The following is a 22314-nucleotide window of genomic DNA, read 5'->3' on the forward strand; positions in this document are numbered from 1 at the left end:
AGGACCCCCTCTCAGTCTAAGGGGAGGATCCACAGGACCTGGAAACCAAGTGATTCCGGGGGACAACTAATGAAATAACAGGGACAGGAGTGCAGTCAAAGGGTCAAACGAAGGGAACCTGATGGGGACACTGAGCAGAGAACCCCAGACAGCGCCCAGTGCTCCTCGAAGGCGAAAAGGGAGCTAGTGGACGCCGCGCAGAGGAACTCTGCCCGGAGGCGTGAACGGACAGAAGGCAGATATATTAGCCCCAGATTAGGCAGTTCCCTTTTCCCTGGGTAAGGAAACAGGTGCAGTTCCAGAACAATCAGGAACGTGCTGGAACCAATTAAAGGCAGGCAGGCTAATTAGGATACCTGGAGCCAATTAAGGAGCGTGGGGGTGGGCGCGCTGGTGCTGCTGCTGGAGGACTGAGGAGTACAAATGCTACCTGGCATCAGGAGGAAGGTCCTCTGGTGAGGATAGAGAAGGGGTTAGGAGGAGGCCATGGGGAAATAGCCCAGGGAGTTGTAGCTGTCACAAGAAACATTGTAGACTGCTGTGATCCACAGGGCCCTGGGCCCGGGGTCCCCCCAACTCCCTATTGGATACAGGAGTTGCCCTGGACTGTGGGTCCCACCAGAGGGGAAGGTCCCTGGCCTGTCGCCCGACCCACAAGGTGGATCAGCAGAGACTGCGGCGATTGTTCTCCTTCCGTTTCCCCGCACTGGCCAGTGCTGAGGGTAGCTGAGTGAACGGCGGGTTTGAGCCACTAGCCAAAGTGGCCAAACTGAGGGCTGCCGTGGGGACCTCAGAGGCGAGCAAATCCACCCATAAGCGCAGGACCCACCAAGGCAGAAGAGGACCTTTCTCACAGATGGGGAGGGAGCCGGCTGGAGGGTGAGTGGAGGAAGGTGAAGGAGCGGTGGGGGGGGGTCAGGGGGGTCTGGTTCCGGGTCCCATTGAGTCTGAACTCCTCTCCCTACCCAAGGAGGCAGCCTGGCCTGGCCCAGCCCAGTGGTTCCGGCCGCACCCTGGCTTGTGGGTGAAGGTGGGGCTGGCGCTGAGGGTGGGGGGGAGCAGGGACAGAGAGGGGCTGTTCACACACGCGTACCCCAGCGCTGAGGGGTGCAGAAACCGCCGGGACAGCAGGGAGGGGCAGGGCAATGCAGGATGTGAAGTGGGGGGCCGCAGATAGGGAGCGAGAGGAATGGGCAGAGCTGCGAGGCCCAGGAGAGCCCAGGGCTGGGAGAGCCGGACCAGTGGGTCTCTAGCTGCAGCCTGCTGGCAGCACGGGGGCTGGGCTGGTGTAAGTCACAGAAACGCTGTTCCACATTAAACTCCTGTGGCCGCCGCTAGCAGTGTCTGATTCTGAGGGCTCTGGGGCTGTGACATGGGGCTCCAGCCCTCCAGGGGGTCTGCAAACCTGCCTCGGATGGATCAGCGGCCTGGCGGATAGAGCACTTGGCTGAGATGCCGGAGACCTGGGAGCTATTCCTGCTCTGCCACTGGCCTTGGGCAAGCCATGGCCCTGCTCTGTGCCTCAGTTTCCCTCTCTGTAAAATGGTATCATGCTGCTGCCCTCTGTTAAACAGCACTTTGACCTACTGAGGAAAAGTCTTAGGTCAGAGCCTGGGGTGATTATTAATGACCCAGGAACAGCCCCCAGCAGGGGCCCAGGACGTGGCTGGAGTTGGCAGGGCCTCTACCTGGTTTCTAGCTGACCAGCTGCCCGGTTGCCCAGCCCACTAGCCAGGGGGCACTAAGTGGCTGCCTTTGCCACGGACTGAAAGGGCCAGAGGCTTAGTCTGTTCTCCCTTCCCATGCCTGGTCTCCATTCAGGGCAGGCCTAGGGCACGTGGCTAGGGGGCCCTGGCGCTGAGCTGAGCCAGCTCTGGGGTTAGAGGCATCCAGCCCTGCTCAGCATCATCCCCTCCCCTGTAAACGGGTGGCGGGGGATCCCCCCCCCATCGCAGCGCCTTGCAGTCTGCAGTGAAACAGCCCCAGGTGCCCTCAAGGGCTCTCACAAACCCACCCACGCTTGGATCACAGCGAGCGCTGCAGGAGGCTGACGCCCAGAGCAGACACGAGCCAGACGAGCGGGCACCAGCTGGGAGCAAGGCCCTGGCAGCACACCAGGGGCCTGAGGGGCAGGGTGCTGCCCAACTGGGCGGGAGAGAGGGCAAAGGGCAGCCGAGTACTGAGTGGCGCTGCCCCAGCCTGCCTGGCTGATCTTGTTCCCTGGGCTGCACGGCCGCAGAGCCCATGGTGGGGGGCAGAGAGCCTGGATCATGGAGGTGCCAGGCACAGGGGTGTGTGTGTGTTTGTACACGTGTGTGTGCTTACACACATGTGGGTACATGCATGCGTCTGGGTGGGTACATGCATCTGTGTCTGCCTGTGCTCACACACCCCTCACACCAGACGCACACGTCTGTCTCTGTGTGTAAGTGCATACACGAGTCCACATCCGTGTGCGTGTTTTATCTAATGTGCTTAGCGGAGAAACAACAGGAAATTCCAGCTCTGGCGCTAGGGGCTCGCACTAAGCAGGGCAAAGGCCTCTTGCTCTTCCGTAGCCGGCTGGGGTCAGAGGTTGTAACAACAGGCAGCTGCTGATTCCGAAAGGCCCTGACCCGGCGGAGCCACAACTAACCAGCCCAAGGGACCATCCTCCGTGGCATTCAGCTCCATGCAGGGTGGTGGTGTCCAGTGGTTATAGCCTGGATGCTTGTCCCCTGCCCTGCACGGAGCTGAATGAGCTCATGTTCCTGGCAGCGGCTGGGCAGGGTGGGTGCCCCTAGCCCTATAGGGAGCTGTTCTGTGTCTGACCCCCCACGGCAGGCCCTTGCCAAGAATGCAGAGCCCAGCTCACATGCCCTGTGTTCAGAGATTAGCCCCTTGAGTGTGACAAGGTCCCAGCGACAAGCCTATCAGGCCCTTTCAGCTGTACACGGAGGAAGAATGCACCCTGGTCCCCCCGCAGAGCCCCCGCTTGTGAACGAGCCCCTGTGAGAACTGGCCAAGGACTACAGGGCCAGGGCTGCAGCAAGTCCCATTTCATGGCTTTCCTGGCCCTGTCAAGTCCTTCCCTAGCTGGGTGCTTCATGCCCTGGGCTTGGCACCCGCTGGGCTGGATGGGGCTGTGCCGAGTGGGAACAAACCCTACAATGCCCCCTGCATGACAGCCCTGCCCAGGGAGAGGCACCAGGAGCAGGGAGGTGGGTGTTCCACATGCCAGGGCCCAGACCCAGGGTCCTTCCCCCTTCCCGCTTGCTGCTCCTGGGACAGTCTCTTCCCCTTGCTGTGCCTCCATTTCCCTACAGGCCCTGGCTTGTCACATCCCTCCCTGGGCAGGATCAGCTGTAGAAATTGAGGGGGAGCCTGAGTGCTAGGAGAGAGGTAGCCAGCTCGTACCCCCGCCCCTGCAATGAAGCCTGGCCGAGCACCCTGGCAGGGCTAATTTGGGCTCTGCTATTCAAATTGCAGATTGCTATTAAAAGACCAGACAGGACAAATCAGGCTGGGGTTGGCATGAGCTCTGGGCTAATCTCCCACCTGACGTGTCAATTCCCCCCACCCCCCAGGGATCCCTTCTGCCCCTCCAGAGAGTGGGGTGTGCACACGGGTTTGCATTTAATCCCATGCCCTCATGCAGGGCAAATACCCCAGGCTGCTATTGCTCGTGGGGTAGTGCCCAACCTTCCCCAGCAGAATCGGGCCCCTGCAGCGCTGGGCACCACCCGGAGAGGAAGACGCAGTCCCTGCCCCAGACAGCATATGAGTCAGCAGACTGTGGTGAAGGGAGCATGGCACTACAGGCAGGGGTGGCTCTACCAATTTTGCCGCCCCAAGCAGTCGCCATGGTGGGAAGAGCGGTGGAGCTGCTGCCGAATTGCTGTCGCGGGACACGAACTGCTGCCCCTTCTAAATGCCAACCCAAGCACCTGCTTCGAAAGCTTGTGCCTGGAACCAGCCCTGACCACAGGGTTCACATTCACAGATGTGCCATAAGGATGCTGCTGGGGGGCTGGGCTCTTTCACCACCAGGGCATGTGGGGGGCAGAAGGGCAGGCAAGGAGCAGCTGGCAACACGGGGGGGGTTCCTCCTCTTTAGAGCTGTCTCATAGATTTAGGCCTCATCTCCTCTAGGGCTGCTGCCCATAGTGTTGCTGCACCAATGCCAAAGCTCCTATGGCCACCAGGGCAGTGGGTTTGGCACCTATTTTGAACCTGGATAAACTGTACCTGTGCCAATCATGTGGCCTGGGTGCAAATGGTTTCTAGACTGGGCTGAGCCCTGGCTAAAATTGCACAGGGGCAGGGCTTAGAACAGCCAGATCCCAACCCCAAACGCCCAGCAGGCAAAGCTACCCCCAGGGGTGGCCTAAGGGCTGCAGGCAGGTAGGAGGCTGGCAAACAGCATGCCTGGCCAAGGTGGGCCCAGGGGAGATGAAGGCCACAGTGCGCTAGGAGCTGTACGAGGGCCAGATTCGCTGCAGGAGGGAGAGGCTCCATGGAGCAGCTAGATCTGCCTTCGTTTCTGCTCCGGGGCTCTAGCACGTGCCATCAGGAACCGGCTGCAAGAGCATCCCAGGTGATCCGAGCAGGCATAGGAGGCCAAGCTGCCCCCAGCTCGAGGTGATGCCCCTCCTCCGCTTGGCACAGACTGCCTGACACCCAGCCCCGCCAGGGTTAAGAACGAGGTCCAGGCGCACCAGCTGGTGTTGCTGGGAAGATCCAGACAGGGGCCGTCGGGAGGTACAAATAGCAGAGCCTGTCTCCAGCTCCCGGGCCAGTAGAAGGGGGGTTCTTTGGCTGACCTCACCGCAGCCTCCGCTCCAGCCCCTGGCCTGAACACAATGCCTGGCCGCTTGCCAAGCAGGAAGGGCTGTTTGTAAAGCGATAGGCTGCACTGGGGGAGTTGGTTCGGGGAAGAGGGGGGGACAGGGCAGAGGAATGCAAAGGTTAGCGATGGCCAAGGTGATCCCATCCGCAGCCCCGGCTACACCCGCCTTGTTTTGAGTCGGCGGAGCCCAGATGGCAGCGAGCTCTGGAATCCATCACATCTAGCCCCGGCTGGCCAGAGGCAGCCAATTCCCGCTACGGCTGTGGCAGGCCTCGCTGGTCGCCTTGTGGTCCCGATTCCCAGCTGGGTGAGGAAAACCTGATCCTCTCCCCCCCAGCAGCCACCCCCCTAAACTGCTCCAAAAATAGAGCCCAGCCCCTTTACACTGCCCCCCAGCCCAGGCCAGGCCCCAAGCTCTGATTCCTGGAGACCAAAGGACATGCCCAGAGCCCAGACAGGTCTCATGGGAACAGCCGACCAGTCCTGCCGCATGGGGCAGAAAGCAGCTGCACGCTGCCCCCTGCCGGGGCAAAGTGCTTTCTGCAGCCCCGGACATCGGTGCTCAAATTACCGCGCATCAATCCCCTGTGATCCTAGCACTGGAGGAAACGCTGAGCCAAGCAGCAGGGAATGGCAGCATGGGGAAGGTGTATTCAGGAGACACAGTTTAAGAAGTGGGCTGTGGAATAAAACACGGATTGTTCACTGTAGGGTGACCAGACAGCAAGTGTGAAAAATCGGGACGGGGGGGGGGGGGGGGTAATAGGAGCCTATAAAAGAAAAAAGACCCAAAAATCGGGACATCTAGTCACCCTACTTCAGTGTCCGATTGTTCATAGCTCTGCAGGACAGGGCCCAGCTCTTTATTCTGGGTTTGTACAGCGCCTAGCACAGTGGGGTCCTAGTGCTTAACCAGGGCTGCTAGGAGCAACTACAATGCACAGGATCATGATCAACCCTGTAATTTAAGGAGGTGTAAGGGTGGAAACAGGAAGGAAGGATGGTGAGTGCTAACTTAGGACGTGGAAGACCCAGGTTCAATTCCTGGTCTGTCACAGTCTCCCTGGGACCCGGGGCAAGTCACTTAATCTCTCTCTACCTTAATGCTCTCATCTGCACAATGGGTAGAACAGCCCAGCCATGCTGAGATGATAAATACGTTAGAGATTCTGAGGTTTGCTCTCACCAAAGCCAGGAGTCCTGGTGAAGGCCACCAGAAGCTTTCCCCTTCTCTTTCCCCAACATTCTCGAGCCGAGGCTGTGGCAGAGATCGAGTGACATCAGCTCAATTTACGAAAACCATTTATTGGTGCTAGGAATCATGTAAAATCCAATTCCGGTAACAAGCAGGGCTGGACGTGACCGTTACAAACTCCACACACACCACCCTGACCTGGGAGGAGGTTAACGGAAAACAACCTGACCTCTCCCCCGGCTGGATCGGGTAAGGAGAAACGGGGTGAGAGGAAAAAACAGCCACACTCCGAGGCCAAGGTGCCCGGTGCAGTTTGGGTTTGTTCTTTGCCATGGGACACACAAGTGAATTCCAGTGCTAGCGAAAGCGAGGGCACGTGCACCCCGTGCTTCGAGAGGGGCACCACACAGGCTACCAATACAGCTTCAAGCCACACTGCTATTCCAGTCCTGAGCCCGCCTTGAGCACAGATTGCCACAGCATCAGGTAGATTGTGTGGGACGACAGGAGGGTCCACAACTAAAGGCGCCTCCCGTGACCCAGGGAGGACATGAATTCCAGCCTCTGCGTGCAAACTGCCACGGCGAGCTGAGAGGAGCAGCACAGAGGCCTGGTTAGAAGAGAGGAAAGCGTAGTTTATCCCATTCCAGCTTATTCAGTAAAAAGACTAAGTGGGTGGAAGGGAGCAGGGAAGGAGGTCAAAAGGCCTTAAAACCCAGAATCTTTACACTTAAAAAAACCAACACCCCACACTATTGATTCATAAAAGCGATGAGCCATGTGTGTGCTGACACCCAGGGACAGGGATAGAGCTTATGTCTAGAACAGGGGGGAAGAGAGAAAATATGTGTAAAGTACACAGCAGGCACCAAGAAGCCACATCACTTCTTAGATACCCAGCCCAGGGATGGAACGTCGGGAGGCCGAGCCAAATAACAGGGAGGCGGGCAGCGAGGAAGGATCCCACGTCCGATCGCCTTCCCCATTCTCCAGAAGGGGCAGGGAGACAGGGCCGCACAGATGGTTTCACCTGCATGGCTCATGAAGCAATTTTTTGCTGATCCTTTTCCGTGTCTGGATTTTTCTTGGTGAACAACACTGAGCCAGGTGTGGAGGGGAAAAGCCACGATTCCTTTATACAAATAAATAAAGAAGGGGGCGGGGTGGAATTTAAAACAATCTGAATTTGGGAGGGGGTGGGGGGAATGCTTTGTTTGAAAGATCTAATGCAGAGATCCAGCTAAACCCATCCAATACTGCAGCCCAGATTTCTACAGCAGGATTACGCTCCACTCCTGTGTCCAGGGTGTTCAGCATCTTGACACATTCGGCTGTACATAGCGATATGTTTCCGGGTAACAACAGAGACGTAAGAACCGCATAACAGTCACTGAGCCCTTTTGATGTTCACGGCAGGAGAATGAAATGAGAATCAAAAGGAAGCTGAAGGGCGGCGGGGAGGTGGGTAGGTTCAGGTGACTGGCAGGTGTTGCTCCTGCAATGTAACCCATTTTGTGTGGAGGATCCCGAAGCTGGAACTTAAGGGTAGGGGTTGATTTGCAAAGAGGGGGGACTGGACAGATTGCGGCCAGGGGTCCGGTCCAGAGACTACAGATTGTTTATGCTGTATGCCAACAGAAGCACCAGAAAACAACAGTCTCACTTTCACCCTTTAGGGGATGAGCCACGCCCAGGAACAATGGAAAATCTGAAAACCAGGCAGTGCCAGGGATGCCCTGCAGATGGCAGATCCTGCCATCACCCACAAGGAGCTAAGCTCCCAAAGTTCGGTTTCTATCCTTCCCCATTGCCCAAAACCTTCCCTGCTCAGTCAGAGCTGCATCCAGCCAATTAACAGCAGCACAGGGGTGGATGCTGTTTCTCGGAGCACGAACTGGGGGCGAGCTCCAGAGCTGGGCACTGTAAATGTGAAGGTTGTTAAAGGGGCAAAGACATCCTGAAATCGAGTCAGGTAAAACAAAGAATCAAAAGCGGCTGCAGTTTCTACCCCAGTCCCTGGGGCCTTCTCCAATTTGGGCGAACGTTTACTTGCCCTGTTTTCCTTTGTGGAGAAACAAAATGTTTCTCTTTCCTGTTACTGAGAAACTCAAAACAAGGCAAAATGACTAAAGAGGATGAGAACTGTGGGTGACATCCTGGCCCCACTGAAATCAGTGGAAGTTCTTACACTGAAGTCAATGGAAGCAGGGTTTCATCCTGTGTGTCTAGTCAGTTTCATGAAGTGCTGTCAAATGCACAGGGTGGGCGTGAAAACTAGGGATGTAAAAGGTTAACCAGTAAGCATTGGCTTACCGTTAACCAGACCTTAACTGTTAACCCCCGCAGCTGGCGGGCAGGACACGACATCCAGGCTGGAGTAGCCCTGGCAGAACCCCAGCCCCTGCCGCCCTGCCAGAGTGACATTGGTTAACAGTTAACCAGTTAAATGATATAATTTTAATCATTTAGCCAGTTAACTTTTTAAACCAATATTAACATCCCTAGTGAAAAAATAGGGAAAATATCGACTCCACCCCCACCCCCGGATCTTTCACTTGTGATGAGACTTGGGAGGTTACAAAAATCCTGGCGGAAGTGTGATTTTTAAATGAATCCTTTAAGCCGAAGCAAGAAACAACTATGAGTGTTCTTTTTACAAGAGTGGCACACATTTTCAGAAGGGTCCAACAACAGCACTGGGCACCCACAGTTCCAGCTGAAATCAACACCCTCAGAAAAAAAATCAAGCCGAGAGGCTCATGTTGGATCCCCCAACAATTGAGGAGCTCAAACTCAGTGACTACTTTTGAAAACTTTGCACCTCCTCTCTCTGTCTGCGCTTGCCTTTCCTTGCCCAGGGTGGGGGAATTTGGGGGAAAATTTCAGACAGAAAATAAAAAGGTTGGTTATTTGGGTTTTTGGTTTTTAACCCATTTACCAGCAGCAGTTAGAATGGAGATGGATCAACAGTGGTTTGGGGCATAATCACAGAGAAAAGGGAGTGTGGATAAGAATCAATTTATACTTCAAATCTTACCCTAGTGGGAGACTTGTACCATTTAAACGAATTCACGCTTTGCTACAGTCCTTAAAAGCGATGCTTAAAAGTGCATCAGCTAAAAGTAGTAGGTGAGATTCCTGCCTGGCAGTTCATAGGGCTTTACTGTAACACTCGGTCCAACAGCAGCAGTAATTGACATTAAGAAGCTAATAAATATTTCCAATGATTCTCCCCGTCTTACATCTAGTATTACACTATACAAGAGTAGGAATCAAGTAGTATAGAATAGGCCCGGTGTGAAATTTCAGATATGGAGGGAGAACAATTTTTGCCAGAATTTGCTGTGGGTTTCTACTGTCCCTGTAGAACAGTACAGGGAGTACTACTCTCCCTGTAGAGGAGAAGCAGGGGTGAGAGTAGATGACGCAACTCAGCTGGATCATTGTACAAGGAGCTGAATCGCATCCCTGCTTGGTTTTACACAGCACAGCAAAACACTAAACCAAAAGGGGAGTTTGCTGAAATGAGCGAAGGCAGTGGTTAGCCATCCCGGGGCCGAGGAGAGACTGATCCACAGCCACAGCCTACACTTCCATCGAAACGGAGCATTTCATAATGGATGGGTCAGTCTGTCAAGAGTCTGAGCGACCCACCGCCAAAGCCACCTGGGTTGCAGGGGGAGACCAACGCTTCTGACGACAGCCTGCGAGCAGGGCTAGACAGCGAGGGAGGCACATGGTGCCAGCCCTGGCCTCTCTGCAGTAGGGCTGGCACTAGGCCGTACCTGTGAGTGGATGGAGTTGCTGCTCACACAGATTCCACTGCAGTGCAAACAGGGCCCTGAGCCAGCTGACTTTCACCAGCTCCCCACAGCCTGACATTAAAAGATCCCTAGCCAGGTCACTAGGCCCCTAGATATTTGTACCCCTGCGGACCACATTGCTGTCATCTGTCTGTGCCCCCTGCTTCCTGGACCAACCTCTGCTTTCGGAGATGCAGCAGCCCGGTAATGTTACGATATTGACGCTCCCCCAGTGTTGTTAGCATCCGAGCTTGCTAAGTGCTGACTGCCCAGAAGAGGACGCTTGGTACCTTTGCAGGATGGCGCCCCTTCCAGCTCTGCATACACTCACCCACCTCACAGGGGAGGAAGAGGAGAGGGGACAGCGCGCCCTTCTGATATGGGCTGGAATTTCATTTACTTTGATCAAAACAAAAAGGGGAAAGTTCTGAGCCGAGTCTTCTCGACCCACGTGGTGATGCTGGGGCAAGAGGGGACTAACACCCCATTTGCCCGGCAGGCTAGTAGTATGGACGGGAATATTTCTTTTGGGGGTGAGCGAGGCTATTAAGTTAGCGCAGGTGCACTTTGTGGCTTTTTACACCTTGGCCTCGCAGCCGGGTTTATTCGGAGGTTTCCAATCTGCTCACTGGAGAGGAGACCAAGTCCAAATCCTCCCTGCTATTTAATTCTCTCTGTTCATTTGTTTTATGATCAGAGCCATGATTTTACTTTTGGGCACAAAACAAGCTGAGGGCTGGGGAAGTCTCAGCTTTTAAACACTTCTAAAATGGTGAATCCAATTTTTAACACCGCGACTCCCCTCTTGAGCTGCGCCCTGGTGCAGACACTCTGGGTGCAAAGTTTCAGCTTCAAGCCAATTTGTATGGGCTACTTATAACACACACACACACACACACACACACACACACACACGCCGCACCGCGCCAAGGAGTGACGGATTGCACCGCCCTCCCCTTGGCACGGCTGTCATTCCAGAGAGGGGAAATGGCAGCGCCGGATTTAAACCTCTGCCCGAGGCCCTACGTTCGCTCTGGGGCCGAAGAGCAGCCGCGGTGTCAGCCCGCCCGGCGGGTGTTTGGACGACAGAGGCGTCTGGTGCTGCCTGGTTCTCTGGCTCAGGAAGATGGGTTCGCAGACACAGGAGCTGGCTCTACTCACAGGGCAGTGGGCGGGTGTTCAGCAGGCAGAAGGCAGCGAGCTGGACTCAACCTTCAGTCCTTTACTGGCCAGGAAGGCATCCTGCTTGGGGTCTCGACCCAGGAACCTCCGCAACATGACACATGCATCCACGGACCCCCCGGGACGCAGGATGTAGTTCCTGTAATCCATGCCCACCTGCAGGGGGAGACAGGCCAGGGGTTGGGGAAAGAGAGCGGGAGGAGGGATCAGGGCATGGGAGACCAGCAAGGGACAGAGCTCTCATCCCACAATGCTGCTGTCTGTGCTAGCCCCTTCTGCATGCTCTGGGCTGACCACAGCCAGGGAGGGTGTCCCAGCAGATCACCTCACCCTTCCCGCTGGGCTGATATTCCCACAGCAGGCAGCATTTACTATGACACGCTGTGGAGACAGACAGACAGGAGCTTCCATTACCTTACAATTCATGATCCCCTCCTGCTTGAAACGCGTGTGGAACATGTCCATGGAATACACTTCACTCCAGAGGTAGCCATAGTACTGGGCATCGTAGCCTCCAGCCAGGTGGCCAAATGTGGCCGGCATGTTCGTACCTTGGGAATTAAGAGACACACAGCCCGCTGATGAGACACGCTGCAGGAGTTAGGCACTCAGACAATTGCCTGAGGAAGTGGGTGGAAAACATCCTTGATTCAAGCAGCAAAAAACCTGACGTGGAAATTTACCAGCCCAAGCACCAGATCAATTTCCCTGTGATGCCAGTGGGAAAAAAATCTGGATGGGGGGAGGAAGGGAAGGGATTTTCCACCATGCTCGGCACTGGCTTAACGCTGCTCCCAGTGGAGTGAACGGCACATTCCCCGAGCCCAACGCTCCTGGACATGCCGCCCTAACTCTGGCAGACGTGCCCAAAGCAAGTGGGGAAATAGAATGAGGCAAAGCTGCCTTTATAGGCTGGTACTGGGAATATCCAGTGGCTCTAGCCCCCCTGTTGAGGGGCACAGGGGAGCGATTTTTGGCACAGGGCGTTTTGAGAGTCTGCCCTGGAACGTGCTTAGGCAAGAGACCAGGAAAAGAGGAAAAGCTCCTTCCCCTTGACACGATCTTCAGAGAGAAGATTTTACCGTGGACCTGCACCAGCCACAGCTCCTCTCCCCAGAGCCTGTAGAACCAGCATGCCCATCAGTGCCAAGTGGGTACCTGGGGTGGCGGGGATGCCCAGCACCTCCTCGCACAGCCGAGTATACTCCTCCACTGGGTCTGCCTTTGTCTGGGTGTGAAGAGCCTGGTCCACCTTTGCCAGGACGATCTGACGCAAGTTGAACAGCCCTGTTAAAGGAGGGGAGAGGGAAGCAAAGCGTGAGGCAGACAGCACCTCCGCGGGAGGCCACGGCAGGTAGGTAAGAGCTGGCAGAGACCGGCTGCGAGTGCCTGCTCCCCACCCCCCCAGCTCTGCCAAGACCCCCTCAAGCCTGTCCTGCCATCTCCCATTCTTCCAGTGCTGAGCCCCCCACACGTCTCAATCTAGACCCACAGCCCCTCCTGCCCCATGACTGCTAACGATCACAGATGGGTTCCTTCCCCAACAACCCCACAGGCACAGCAGAGGGGCGAGACAAGGCCGATCCCAAGGGGGGGGGAAGGGCGTGGCTCCTACCTGTGTTTGCCTGCCTGGATTGGATGAGCTTCTCCAGCAGTTCATCAGGCATGGGGCTGCCGGTTTTGTAGTGTTTGGACATGCGCACCAGGGGCTCCTTCTCCCACACCCAGTTCTCCAGCATCTGAGATGGGGCTTCAACAAAGTCCCGCTCCACATGGGTCCCACTGAACATGGCAAACTCTGCCTACAAGACACGCATGCTGTCACAACGCAGCCTGGTCGGAGCGGACACAGAGCACCAGCCCAGATCCCCACTGCCCCAGAGAGTGCCCGCCTGGGGGTGAGGAGTAACCCAGCCAAGCAGAATGGCCCTGGCTGGCCACTAGAAGCCCATGATTAAATGATCAGGCTTGGCAAGCATGGAGATCGGAATTTAGAGCCTCCATCGTAAGTGAAAGGAGTTTGCTGCTCTCAGCCTTGTCCCTGGGAGCGTTCGCTTGCCCCAAGCTGCTGCACTGTTTGGCACAACTGTCAGCTGTCGCACGAGTGTGGCAAAGGATTGGCAAAGTGGGGGCTGCAGCTCATGGGCAGAGCTGGGTGGGTGGGCAGTCCAGGGCAGAGATAGAGTGTCGGAGGGGCTGCAGGTTGGGATCGAGGGGCACCAGCAGAGCAGTGAAGGTGGGGGATCCATGGCTGGGATAGCAGGGGGAGCTGCAGGTCAGGATCGAGGGGCACTGGCAGAGCCGTGAAGAGAGCTGGACCCATGGCTGGGGGAGCTAGCAAGTCGGGATAGAGGGGCACTGGCAGAGCGGTGAAGGGGGAGGGCCCATGGTTGGGATAGCAGGGGGAGCTGCAGGTGGGGATTGAGGGGCACTGGCAGAGCTGTGTGTAGGGAGCCTGGGGCTGGGTTAGCTGTGGGTTGGGATCAAGAGCCACCGGCAGAGCTGTGTGGGAAGATGTCTGCACCCCTTGCCCTCTGTGTGGCTCTGGCCGGTGCTCCAGGCTTCTCCCCTATGGGGCTAGGATAAGCCAACGCCCCGCTGCCCCCCATATGGCCCCATCCTTACCTGTGAGCAGAGCTGGTGCATGACATGGCCGAACTCATGGAAGTAGGTCTCCACCTCGTCATGCTGCAGCAGGGATGGCGCGTCTGGCGTGGGCTTGGTGAAGTTGGCTACCATGGCAGCGACGGCGACCTGCCGGCTGGAGTCTGGCAGCAGGCAGCCCGGCTGAAGGCCGAAGCAGGCTGCGTGCCCGTACTTTCCCTCCCTGGAGTGGGTGGAGGAGACTGTCAGACAGACGTTCCAGCACATCCAGCCCCATCACGTAGGGAGCCTATTAGAACCCAGGGGCCGCCTGCAAGGCGCAGACGGATTCATGCAGAACAAGTGCTCACTGGGATCAGCTGGACCAACCGCACCCCTGTTCGCTTTCCATCAGGGGCAAGGGAATGGGACAGAGCCAATCCCACTGCAGGAGCAGATGAGCCCCGCAGGAGCACACAGCAGATCTCAAGCTGACCCTAGCAAGTGGTTTGGGATGGTGAAGCCCCCACCAGCAGCCATCCCCCCAGGGCGAATTATATAGGGGAACTGGACGTTCGGCACTTATTTTGCTGCTTTGGTGGGGGAGGAGGAGGAGGTCAGGCACCCACCAGAGAGAAGAGGCGGGCTGCAGGGATGCAGGAGTCAGGGCTTCTCTGGCCTCCGCTGTGGGGGTTGGCTGTCACTGCAGCTCAGACGGGATGGGGAGACCACCCCAGGGCTGGGCCTGTTGGAGGTGTCAGACAAGGAACATGCCCCAGAGCAAGGCACAATGGAGAGCTGCTGGGCGACAGTGGGAAGCCCCACTCAGCACCATACGCCCTCACCTCGAAGTCAGGCCCTGCTGACTGCAGGGATAAAGCTAACGCCACTCTGAGGGGCAGGCGGGCAGCGCTGACCTACTGCCAGGGACGGGTGGCACAAGGAGAGAGCCACAAACACAACTCCCGACCTCAAGTGGCAGCACCACACCCTGCCCAACTAGCCATAGGCAACCGGTTCCATAGTCACACTGGGAAGGAGTCCAGAGCCTGTAACCCTCCCGCAGACAGACTCCCCGGTCACTCCGAAGGGGGTGCGGGAGGTTCCCCCGTGGGCCTGGGTGACAAGATCCACCGTCCCCAAGACCATCTCCCTCGCTCTGGTGTGACAGTGGACTCACCGGGGGTACAAATCCAGGTAGAATTTCCCTATGGTCTTGCCCGAGGCAATGTCCTTCACCGAGTAGAGCTGGACATCCTCGTGCCAGACCTGGGCGTGCTCCTCCAGGAGGAAACTCAGGCTCAGCAGCTCCTGGTAGATGTCCAGCAGGCCAGCGGTGACCACCTGCATGGGGAAATACTCCTTCAGCAGGTTCTGGTCCACGCTGTACTTGGTCTCCTCCACCTGGTTCATGTAGTAACGCATGTCCCAGGCGTTGATGCGGGCATCAAACTCTAAGTCCCGCTTCTTGCACTCTTTCTTCTTCAGGTCCAGGATCACAGCCCGTTCCTTCTCCCCCAGGGGCTTCAGTTTCTGGGCCAGCTCATCTGGACAGACGAAAAGGGGGAAGAACCATGAGAGCCGGATGTACAGGAAAACCCAGCCCCTCCCCTTCCAAAGCCAAGTGCGGTACCTAAGAAGGAAGCCACAGTCTTGCTGGTTTTCGCCATGTTCATTTCCAGCACGAAATCAGCATGAGTGTCGAAGCCCAAGAGGCTGGATTTCTGAGCCCGCAGGTCCACCAGCTCCTTGAGGATCAAGCAGTTCTCCTGCAATGGAGGAGAAAGCTCAGCCTGTGGAGCTGGAAGTGCCAGGCAGGGAGGAGGCTCGAAGGCCGAGATGGAACAGAGCAGCCATTCCGGGAAAGCAGCAGCAAGCTAGTCCCCTCACACCCAAAGGCTAGGCTAGGACATCCCCCCAAAACACCAGACAGCCCAGCCAGAGCCTCCATCACCCATTCGAACTCTTGGCATCTCCGTTGAGAATGTTCAATGGGATGGCAGGTTGGATGGTGCAGGCCCCTGGCCAGAGGCCCACCATGCTCGTTTCAAATGGGCCACTGAACTGTCCTCAGATGACGGTAGCCTGCAGTCGCCACTGATCTGGGCCAGTGTGATGCTTCTCCTGTGCCCTTGGCCAGCCGGCACCAAGGGGCTCCTGGGCCACAGCTGGCACCGGTGACCTACACCCGGAAACACTCTTTGGCGCTTGGCTGTAGCTTAGGGTGAAAGCCAACGCTGTGCTCTAGGCTAACAGGTTTGCATGCTCAGGAGTTCTGCCCCAAGACCTTCATCCACCTACCTCCTTGCACCTGGAGTTGAACATTTCCTCCACCTTCCTCCTCGTCTCAGGCACGTAACATTTCTTCATGAGGGGGAAATAGTGTGGGTACTTCAGGGTGACCTTCAGCTTGCCGTTCTCGGTCTTCTCCAGGGAGTTCAGGAAGTCCTCAGGGAGCCCCCCTGGAGGAGGAGGAGAGACAAGGACGGACAGACTTTGAGGACTACCTGCAGACCCCCACACGGCCACGCTGCTCCCCGGGCAGTGCGCTCTGGGGCGGCTTAATCAGGAAGCACGGGAATGCACTCCTTCCCCTGGAAGCCAACCAGCGCACAAGCCAAAAGGGGCTCTGTAGCTGGGTGTAACTGGCAACTCTCACGCTGCTTCAGCTGGACCAAAACAAGCTCAGGTCGGCAGCAGCAGCCAGTTATTTCTACTGGCAGATTTCCACTTGATCAGGAAGTTAGAGAGCGAGCTCAGAGATGGGTCAAAGATGAACCAACCCCTAGAGACTTAGTGCCAGGAGAGGCAAATCTTCCTGGAGGCACCAGCCAGCCTGGTTCCTCTGACCGTGAGCAGCCCTTACCCAGTTCCTCCCTGGGGAAGGGCAGGTAGGTGGTGTCTTCGTTCAGGTTCTTGTTGAAGTCAATGCAGAGCAGGCTCAGTCTTTTCTTAATGGCTTTGATTTTCTTTTAAAAAAAATATATACACACAAATACATCATCAGACACAACTACCTCGTGGAAGGAAGCTGAGCAATGCTCAGTCAGTTCTGTGCGCACATGGTTCCCACATGTGTGTTACTGGCTTCTCTCCAAACAGAGCTGGCTGCACAGAGACACAGAGATCTCAGCCTGGGACAGGCAGTCCCTGATCACCCCTGGGGGAAACCCAGCCATCACGCCACGGGCCCCATCTGTTTGTGGCCAGCTCAAGGAGCTGTGAGTGTTTAAGGTCCGGCCAGCCATCGGCTGATTTCATTTCCCTGGCTTGTCTATTTTTAACCCGGTGTCCAGTCTCCCAACCATCCTCTAGTCCTACCTGCTGCAATGGGGCCCATGAGATGAGGGTTACCCTAGTCAAGCTAAATCTGCTCACTGTTCCCCACCCTTACAGAACCTCTGCCCCCTGCATGCAAACTGCACGTTACTATTACTCTCCGGCTGGAGGCTGCTTTCATTCCTAGGCTGCTATGTTCTATTGTGACTCTCTTCAGCCCAGGACCCGAAAGGGTACAAAGATTAGCTCCCCAGGCTGACAGGTGTATTATCCCCACCTTAGAGGAGGGAAAACAGAGCGTTAACCTGACTTGCCGTGAGTCAGTGATAGAACCAGGAATAGAAGCCAGGAGTCCTGGCTGGCCGTCTTCTGGTCTAGATCATATTCCTTTAGCCATAGGTACCCCTCTGTACAGCTATTTACGATACACTGACAGTCTCACCTCCTGCGTCTCCTCCGGGAGGTGAAGGCCATTTCGTTTACCCAGTTTAATCAGCCTCTCTAGATACCTCTTCGCTTCAGGCTTCAGGGAAGCACTTTCTGCCTTCTCCTGTCAGACAAAAAGGGGGAGCATCCAGAGCTGAAGGGGCGACAGTGCAGGGAGTGGGGTTTGCTAATCTACAGCTGCCACACAGCCACAGCAATCTATTGGTGTTGGTCCTACGCCCGGTCTGTTTCAATGTCTGCGGGCCCCGAACTAGAGGAAAACACCCCCCTAGAAGACTTAGATTCAAGAGGCTGGTCCCCACTATATCATTTTCAACACAGATCTCAAAGCACATTACAAATCATTAGCCAACCCTGAACCTCCATGGGATGTAGGTCAAGGTCACCAGCCTCATTTTAAAGATAGGCTGACTGAGGCAAAACAAAGGGATGGGACTTGCTCAAGATCACACAGTGAGTCAGAGCTGAGACTAGATCCCAGAAGTCCCAATTCCCCAGTCCTTTGCTCTAACTACTAGACAATATTGCCCTCACATTGTAATTTAGCTCTAAACTCAATAGGACAGACAGTAGGGAGAGGGACTCATTGAAATTACAAGGAGATCCCTGTGCACTCCCTGTTGGGATGCTGGGCCTGTCGTCTTCTCAGTACTGTGAGCCACTCAGGTTATCCCTCTCCCCTTCCTCTGAACCTGGAGCCAGACGATCCTCTGGTACACATCCTGCCGCATGCTCATCTCCACGTCGAACTCTGAGAGCTTTTTGTCCGCCTCCGTGCTCGCTGTGCGGATATCTTTGCGAGGGGAGACATGCTGGGGAAAGTCCAGCATGTTCCTCTGAACTGAAACGACAAAGCCAGGAGCTCAGGCTGTAGTAAGAGCAGCAGTGCGTGCGCTGATGTGCTCTAGGGTTAGTGTATGAAGTAGGTGCCAGTTTTACTGTCTGGTGCCTGACAAATAGCCCAAGTGGGGACACGGCAAGCTAATCCCACCAACATGTCCCCACCTGACCCGGAACAAACCCCTCTAGCACTGAGTTCGATCCTCCTTAGCTCATTCAGTCCTTGAGGTCTCTGTTGAGCCTCCTGGTCTCAGAGCCAGATCTGTGTGTCGACGCTACATTGCAAGTTCCTTGAGACAAAGGTCTTGGCTTCTGACTGCTCTGGAAAGCATCACAATACCCTATGGCTCTGTTTGGCAGTACCCCATGGGGTGTTGGTGACATCTGTCCCTTGGGAAATGGCCTGAGACCCAGCTTGCCATGACACACAGGCAGAGTGGTGTGGGGAAGCTCGCAGAGCGGTTGCCCATCTAACTCCTGGCTCTGACCAGTGCCACCTGTCTCCCATTTTTCATGAGCACGAGAATTCAAGCCATAGTTCTAGATGAAATCCTATGATGCTATAGAAGCCAAACAATGTGTCCTTGTTAAAAGATGCTACCCTACACGCAACCATTGCTGTCTGCTTAATCAGAGAGACAGGATTAGACAGCACTGCTGGTTAATCAGGAAATACCTATACAACCAGTTTGCCACTCCCAGGAACTCGGGGGTTCAGGATTGGGCCCTAGGACTCTCCCTCAGGTCAGCGTGGGCTGGGAAGGATGCACCCAGCTATCACCGCAGAACTGGCATGGAGAACACCAGTGTCATGCCAGCCAGGAACGTAACAGTCACAGACTACCTCCTCTCCTAAAGATCACATGTGACTTTGTTGTGGGCGCTGGATTGACCTCAAGGGCTATACCTCCCGCAGCATGGTAACTCCTCACTGAGGCAATCCATGCTGCAAGCTGCATCATACAAAGAACTTGGGCATTTTCCACTGGGTTATCTAGCTCTGCTCAGCTAGACCCACACCAGGGTTTGCTGCAGCTCAGGGATTGTTAATGTAGACAAAGCACAGCAGAGTTGGGTTTTGGCCACAGATAACAGGGTTTGGGGGAGGTCCTTTGGTTTGGGCAGGCGCTCCAAAGTCTGATTATTTTTGATGAATTCCTAGGAAGGTCTTTTGAGACGGACTAAAAAACCCCAAATAATCACATTTTAAAATGATGCCATTCTAGCGTGGATGCTTCTTAAAGCCTTCGTGTCCACAGCCTGTGTTCTCCTTGCCCATTTCCACTTCAGAAGGCAAAGGCAGGGAGCATATCCCTTACCACCACTTCCGTGCGACCCTGAACAACAAAACACTGCGGCAGGGCACTGCTATCCCCACAGATCCACCATGAGAATTCTCTGCTGAGCAGAGAATTGGGTGTGCCAGGAAAGGGCTGACAGGTCTGCGGATGATAACACCATCTCTGCTTAGTAAGGAATCTTCCCCTCACCGCCTCTTTTTTTTGGGGGGGGGGGGGAATCAGAGAAGAAGGGTACAAACTCATGACACTTCCCTTGCACCACCGGTGGTCAGACTTGGGAAAAGATACTGCGAGTGTGGAAGATTGTATGATTTATGCACCATTGAGAATAAACAGGTGTTACCCTGAGGTCAGCTTCATTTATAAACACGGTTTTATTTTTTCAGAGCATTTTAGCTGTAGTTCTAAAAAGAAATACATTGTTTACACAGAGAAGGGAGCTCACACCCATGTGTGCTCATCCCATATCTGATCAGAGAAGCTAGAGATAGAAAAGCCCTGGTCACCCAATCATCTTTCTGCCAATGCATGGTTGTTTCCTACAGCACACTGTCCAGCCCTTTGTCCAGATACTGCAGCAACAGGCAACTTCAAAGTCCTAAGTGTTGCTTTTAAAAATCACAACTAGTGGGGCTGCCAGCAGTTCCTCTCGGAAACCATCCCACTGCCAAACTTACCGTCAGGCAGATTTTTCCTGACATTCTGTCTACGTTTCCCATCCAATTTCACCCCACTTTTCCTAGTTATGCCCCACTGTATAAACACTAACTGGAGGACACGTAAGAGAGAGGCTAATGCACAAGATCTAAAAAGCACTCCGCTACTAACAAAAGCTATAGAGGGCTCCAGAAAACAGCCAAATCCTGTTCGCCCACATACCTGTATACTCCGCCTCCACATCAGCCAGAGCTTTGAGGGTATTTTCAAAGGAGACCTCCCCCTGCTCCTGGGAGCCCACCCGGTCATACACCTGCTTGGTCCTCTCTAGGAGCTCGACGGTCATGTTCTCTATTTGCTCTGCTGTCAGATCCCATCTTAGTCGGTTCACTGGGGGTCTGTGGGACTGGCTGTCCACAACGTTACCTGAATAGGTAGGAAAGAGATCTACATATAGGATATTGCCCTAGAAGAGTATGGAGAGTTCACACACAGATTAATAAGGCAGGGACTCAAAAGACAGGTCAGGCAAATACCACAGATGCCTTCTAACAGGCTCCGAAGAGAACCCAATCTGTCTGAACCAAAGAGTAAACAAAACTGTTTCCAGTCCATGTTTTACCCCCTCATTTATGGCAACCCCTTAACCAAAACTTGATTCCTTAATTACCCTGCCCTCAATCAGACACACATAGGTTTGTTATTGCAGGAGGGCTGGCAGAGATTTGTGGAGGAGCTCTGAAACTTTGGTTTGGGGGGGAAGTAACATACACAAAGAATGACAAAGAACTAGTGCAGCAGGGGTAGATGATGGGAAGATTACACCTTAGCACCCCAGTGTAGCCTTAATGAGGAGACCAGCGATTGCAGCAGACCCAGATGCAGAGCTGCCACCCCCACGGTGCTGGGAGTAACTCCACAGAAGTTTCTCTCTCTCCAGCTTTATCTCACTCCAGCCCCGCAGCCCTTTACAAGCTGGAGAGGAGCCTCTCCTTGCTTGCAGGGGAAATTTAAATAGAGAGTAGGGAGCAGATGCCCACCTGAGAGGCGAAGAGAGAGAGAGCAATATTGCTTGGAAAGCTTTAGATTTACTTAAATTTAGATTTAAGTGATCTCCACTGCTCTGTTTGCAGCTTCAGCCGAGCTGGTCCCAGGATATGAGAGAGACAAGGTGGGCAATGTGAAACCTTCTACTCAAGTGGAGTTGGTGCAATAAAAGGTATTACTTCACCCACCTTGTCTCGCCAACTTATAATCATCGAATTCCAGCTAAACCTGCCTCACGGCTTTCCAATCCCTCCACTCCGCCTTCCCATTCCCATCTCCCCCACCCCAACTTCTCATCCTCCTTCCCCCAGCCCCCCCCACCCCAAACCCTGCTTCCCGCGCACCCAACATTCATCTCGCTGCTCGCCCTCTCCCCATCCTGTGGCCCCATCTCCACCCTGCTTCTCCAGCCTATACACTGCCACCCCTCCCCAACCCTAGACCCCCTCCCCACGTCCCTCACTCTAAAGTTTGTCCCCCCGTCTACATATCCCCCCACCTCCATAGCCCCTCCCCAAGCCATTTCCCTCTGCCCGTTTCCCTTTCCACCCCCCGTTGCTCCCCCCGCCTGTTTTAATCCCTCTGCCCCAAGCAGCCCTTCTCACCCCTCCCACGTGGCCCTGCCCCCCCAGCTGGGGGGGTACCTGTGGGGGGAGCCATGGCGGGCGGGAAGGGCGGATCCAGCGGGCCTGATCCTGCTGCCAAGCGAGCCCCCGTCCGAGAAGAGCGGTGCAGCCCCACACGCGGGCTCGTCCTGGGTCCTGCTCAGCCAGCCCCGGCCACAGAGAGGGGGGCGGGGAGAAACGGGCGACGTGAAGGATTCTGGGAGGGCGGAGGACTGCGCTTGGCGCACCCCGGGGTGGGGGGGGGCGAGGGTGGCCTGGCCGCCGCAGGGGGCACCCCGGGGACCCCCAGCCCGGGAGGGCACTGCCCCCCCCATAGGACCAGGGTCCTGATCCTGCCCCCCCTCCATGGGGGGGCTGATCTCTGCGTGCAACAGCGGGGGGGGGCTCAGAGGGGGCGGGGGAGCCTGGCTCGAGGGGTGGCGTAAGGGGGGGTTGGGGGCCCAGTCCCTCAGAATTAGCCCGGGGGGGTGGCTGTGGGGGGCAGGGTGCTGGAGGGGCTGCTGGACAAGGGGGGCAGAGACCATGA

The 22314-nt window shown here is 55.7% G+C and overlaps 1 protein-coding gene across 1 annotated transcript; it reads right to left on the bottom strand.

The window, feature by feature from the left end:
* Positions 1-10518: 10518 nt before the first annotated feature.
* THOP1 (thimet oligopeptidase 1) lies at positions 10519-22003 on the bottom strand. Its single transcript, XM_038384110.2, has 13 exons — positions 21807-22003; positions 20338-20541; positions 18010-18158; positions 17313-17420; positions 16458-16560; positions 15893-16053; positions 15225-15360; positions 14772-15138; positions 13634-13835; positions 12624-12810; positions 12167-12295; positions 11423-11559; positions 10519-11164 (listed from the first exon to the last, which is right to left on the bottom strand). Exons 1-13 carry the CDS (start codon positions 21820-21822, stop codon positions 11006-11008), a joined length of 2058 nt encoding a protein of 685 aa, XP_038240038.1. The 5' UTR covers positions 21823-22003; the 3' UTR covers positions 10519-11005.
* Positions 22004-22314: the final 311 nt, after the last annotated feature.

Source organism: Dermochelys coriacea, chromosome 25 (assembly GCF_009764565.3).
Source record: "Dermochelys coriacea isolate rDerCor1 chromosome 25, rDerCor1.pri.v4, whole genome shotgun sequence".
Lineage (NCBI taxonomy): Eukaryota > Metazoa > Chordata > Testudines > Dermochelyidae > Dermochelys > Dermochelys coriacea.

Bases quoted from the DNA above. Each gene is read 5' to 3' on its own strand.
- THOP1 (XM_038384110.2), bottom strand. The intron at 18,159-20,337 runs GTATGTGGGCGA...TTGTCGTTTCAG, and splicing joins TGTGGAGGCGGAGTATACAG to TTCAGAGGAACATGCTGGAC. The intron at 16,054-16,457 runs GTAAGGGCTGCT...CTCCTCCTCCAG, and splicing joins CTTCCCCAGGGAGGAACTGG to GGGGGCTCCCTGAGGACTTC.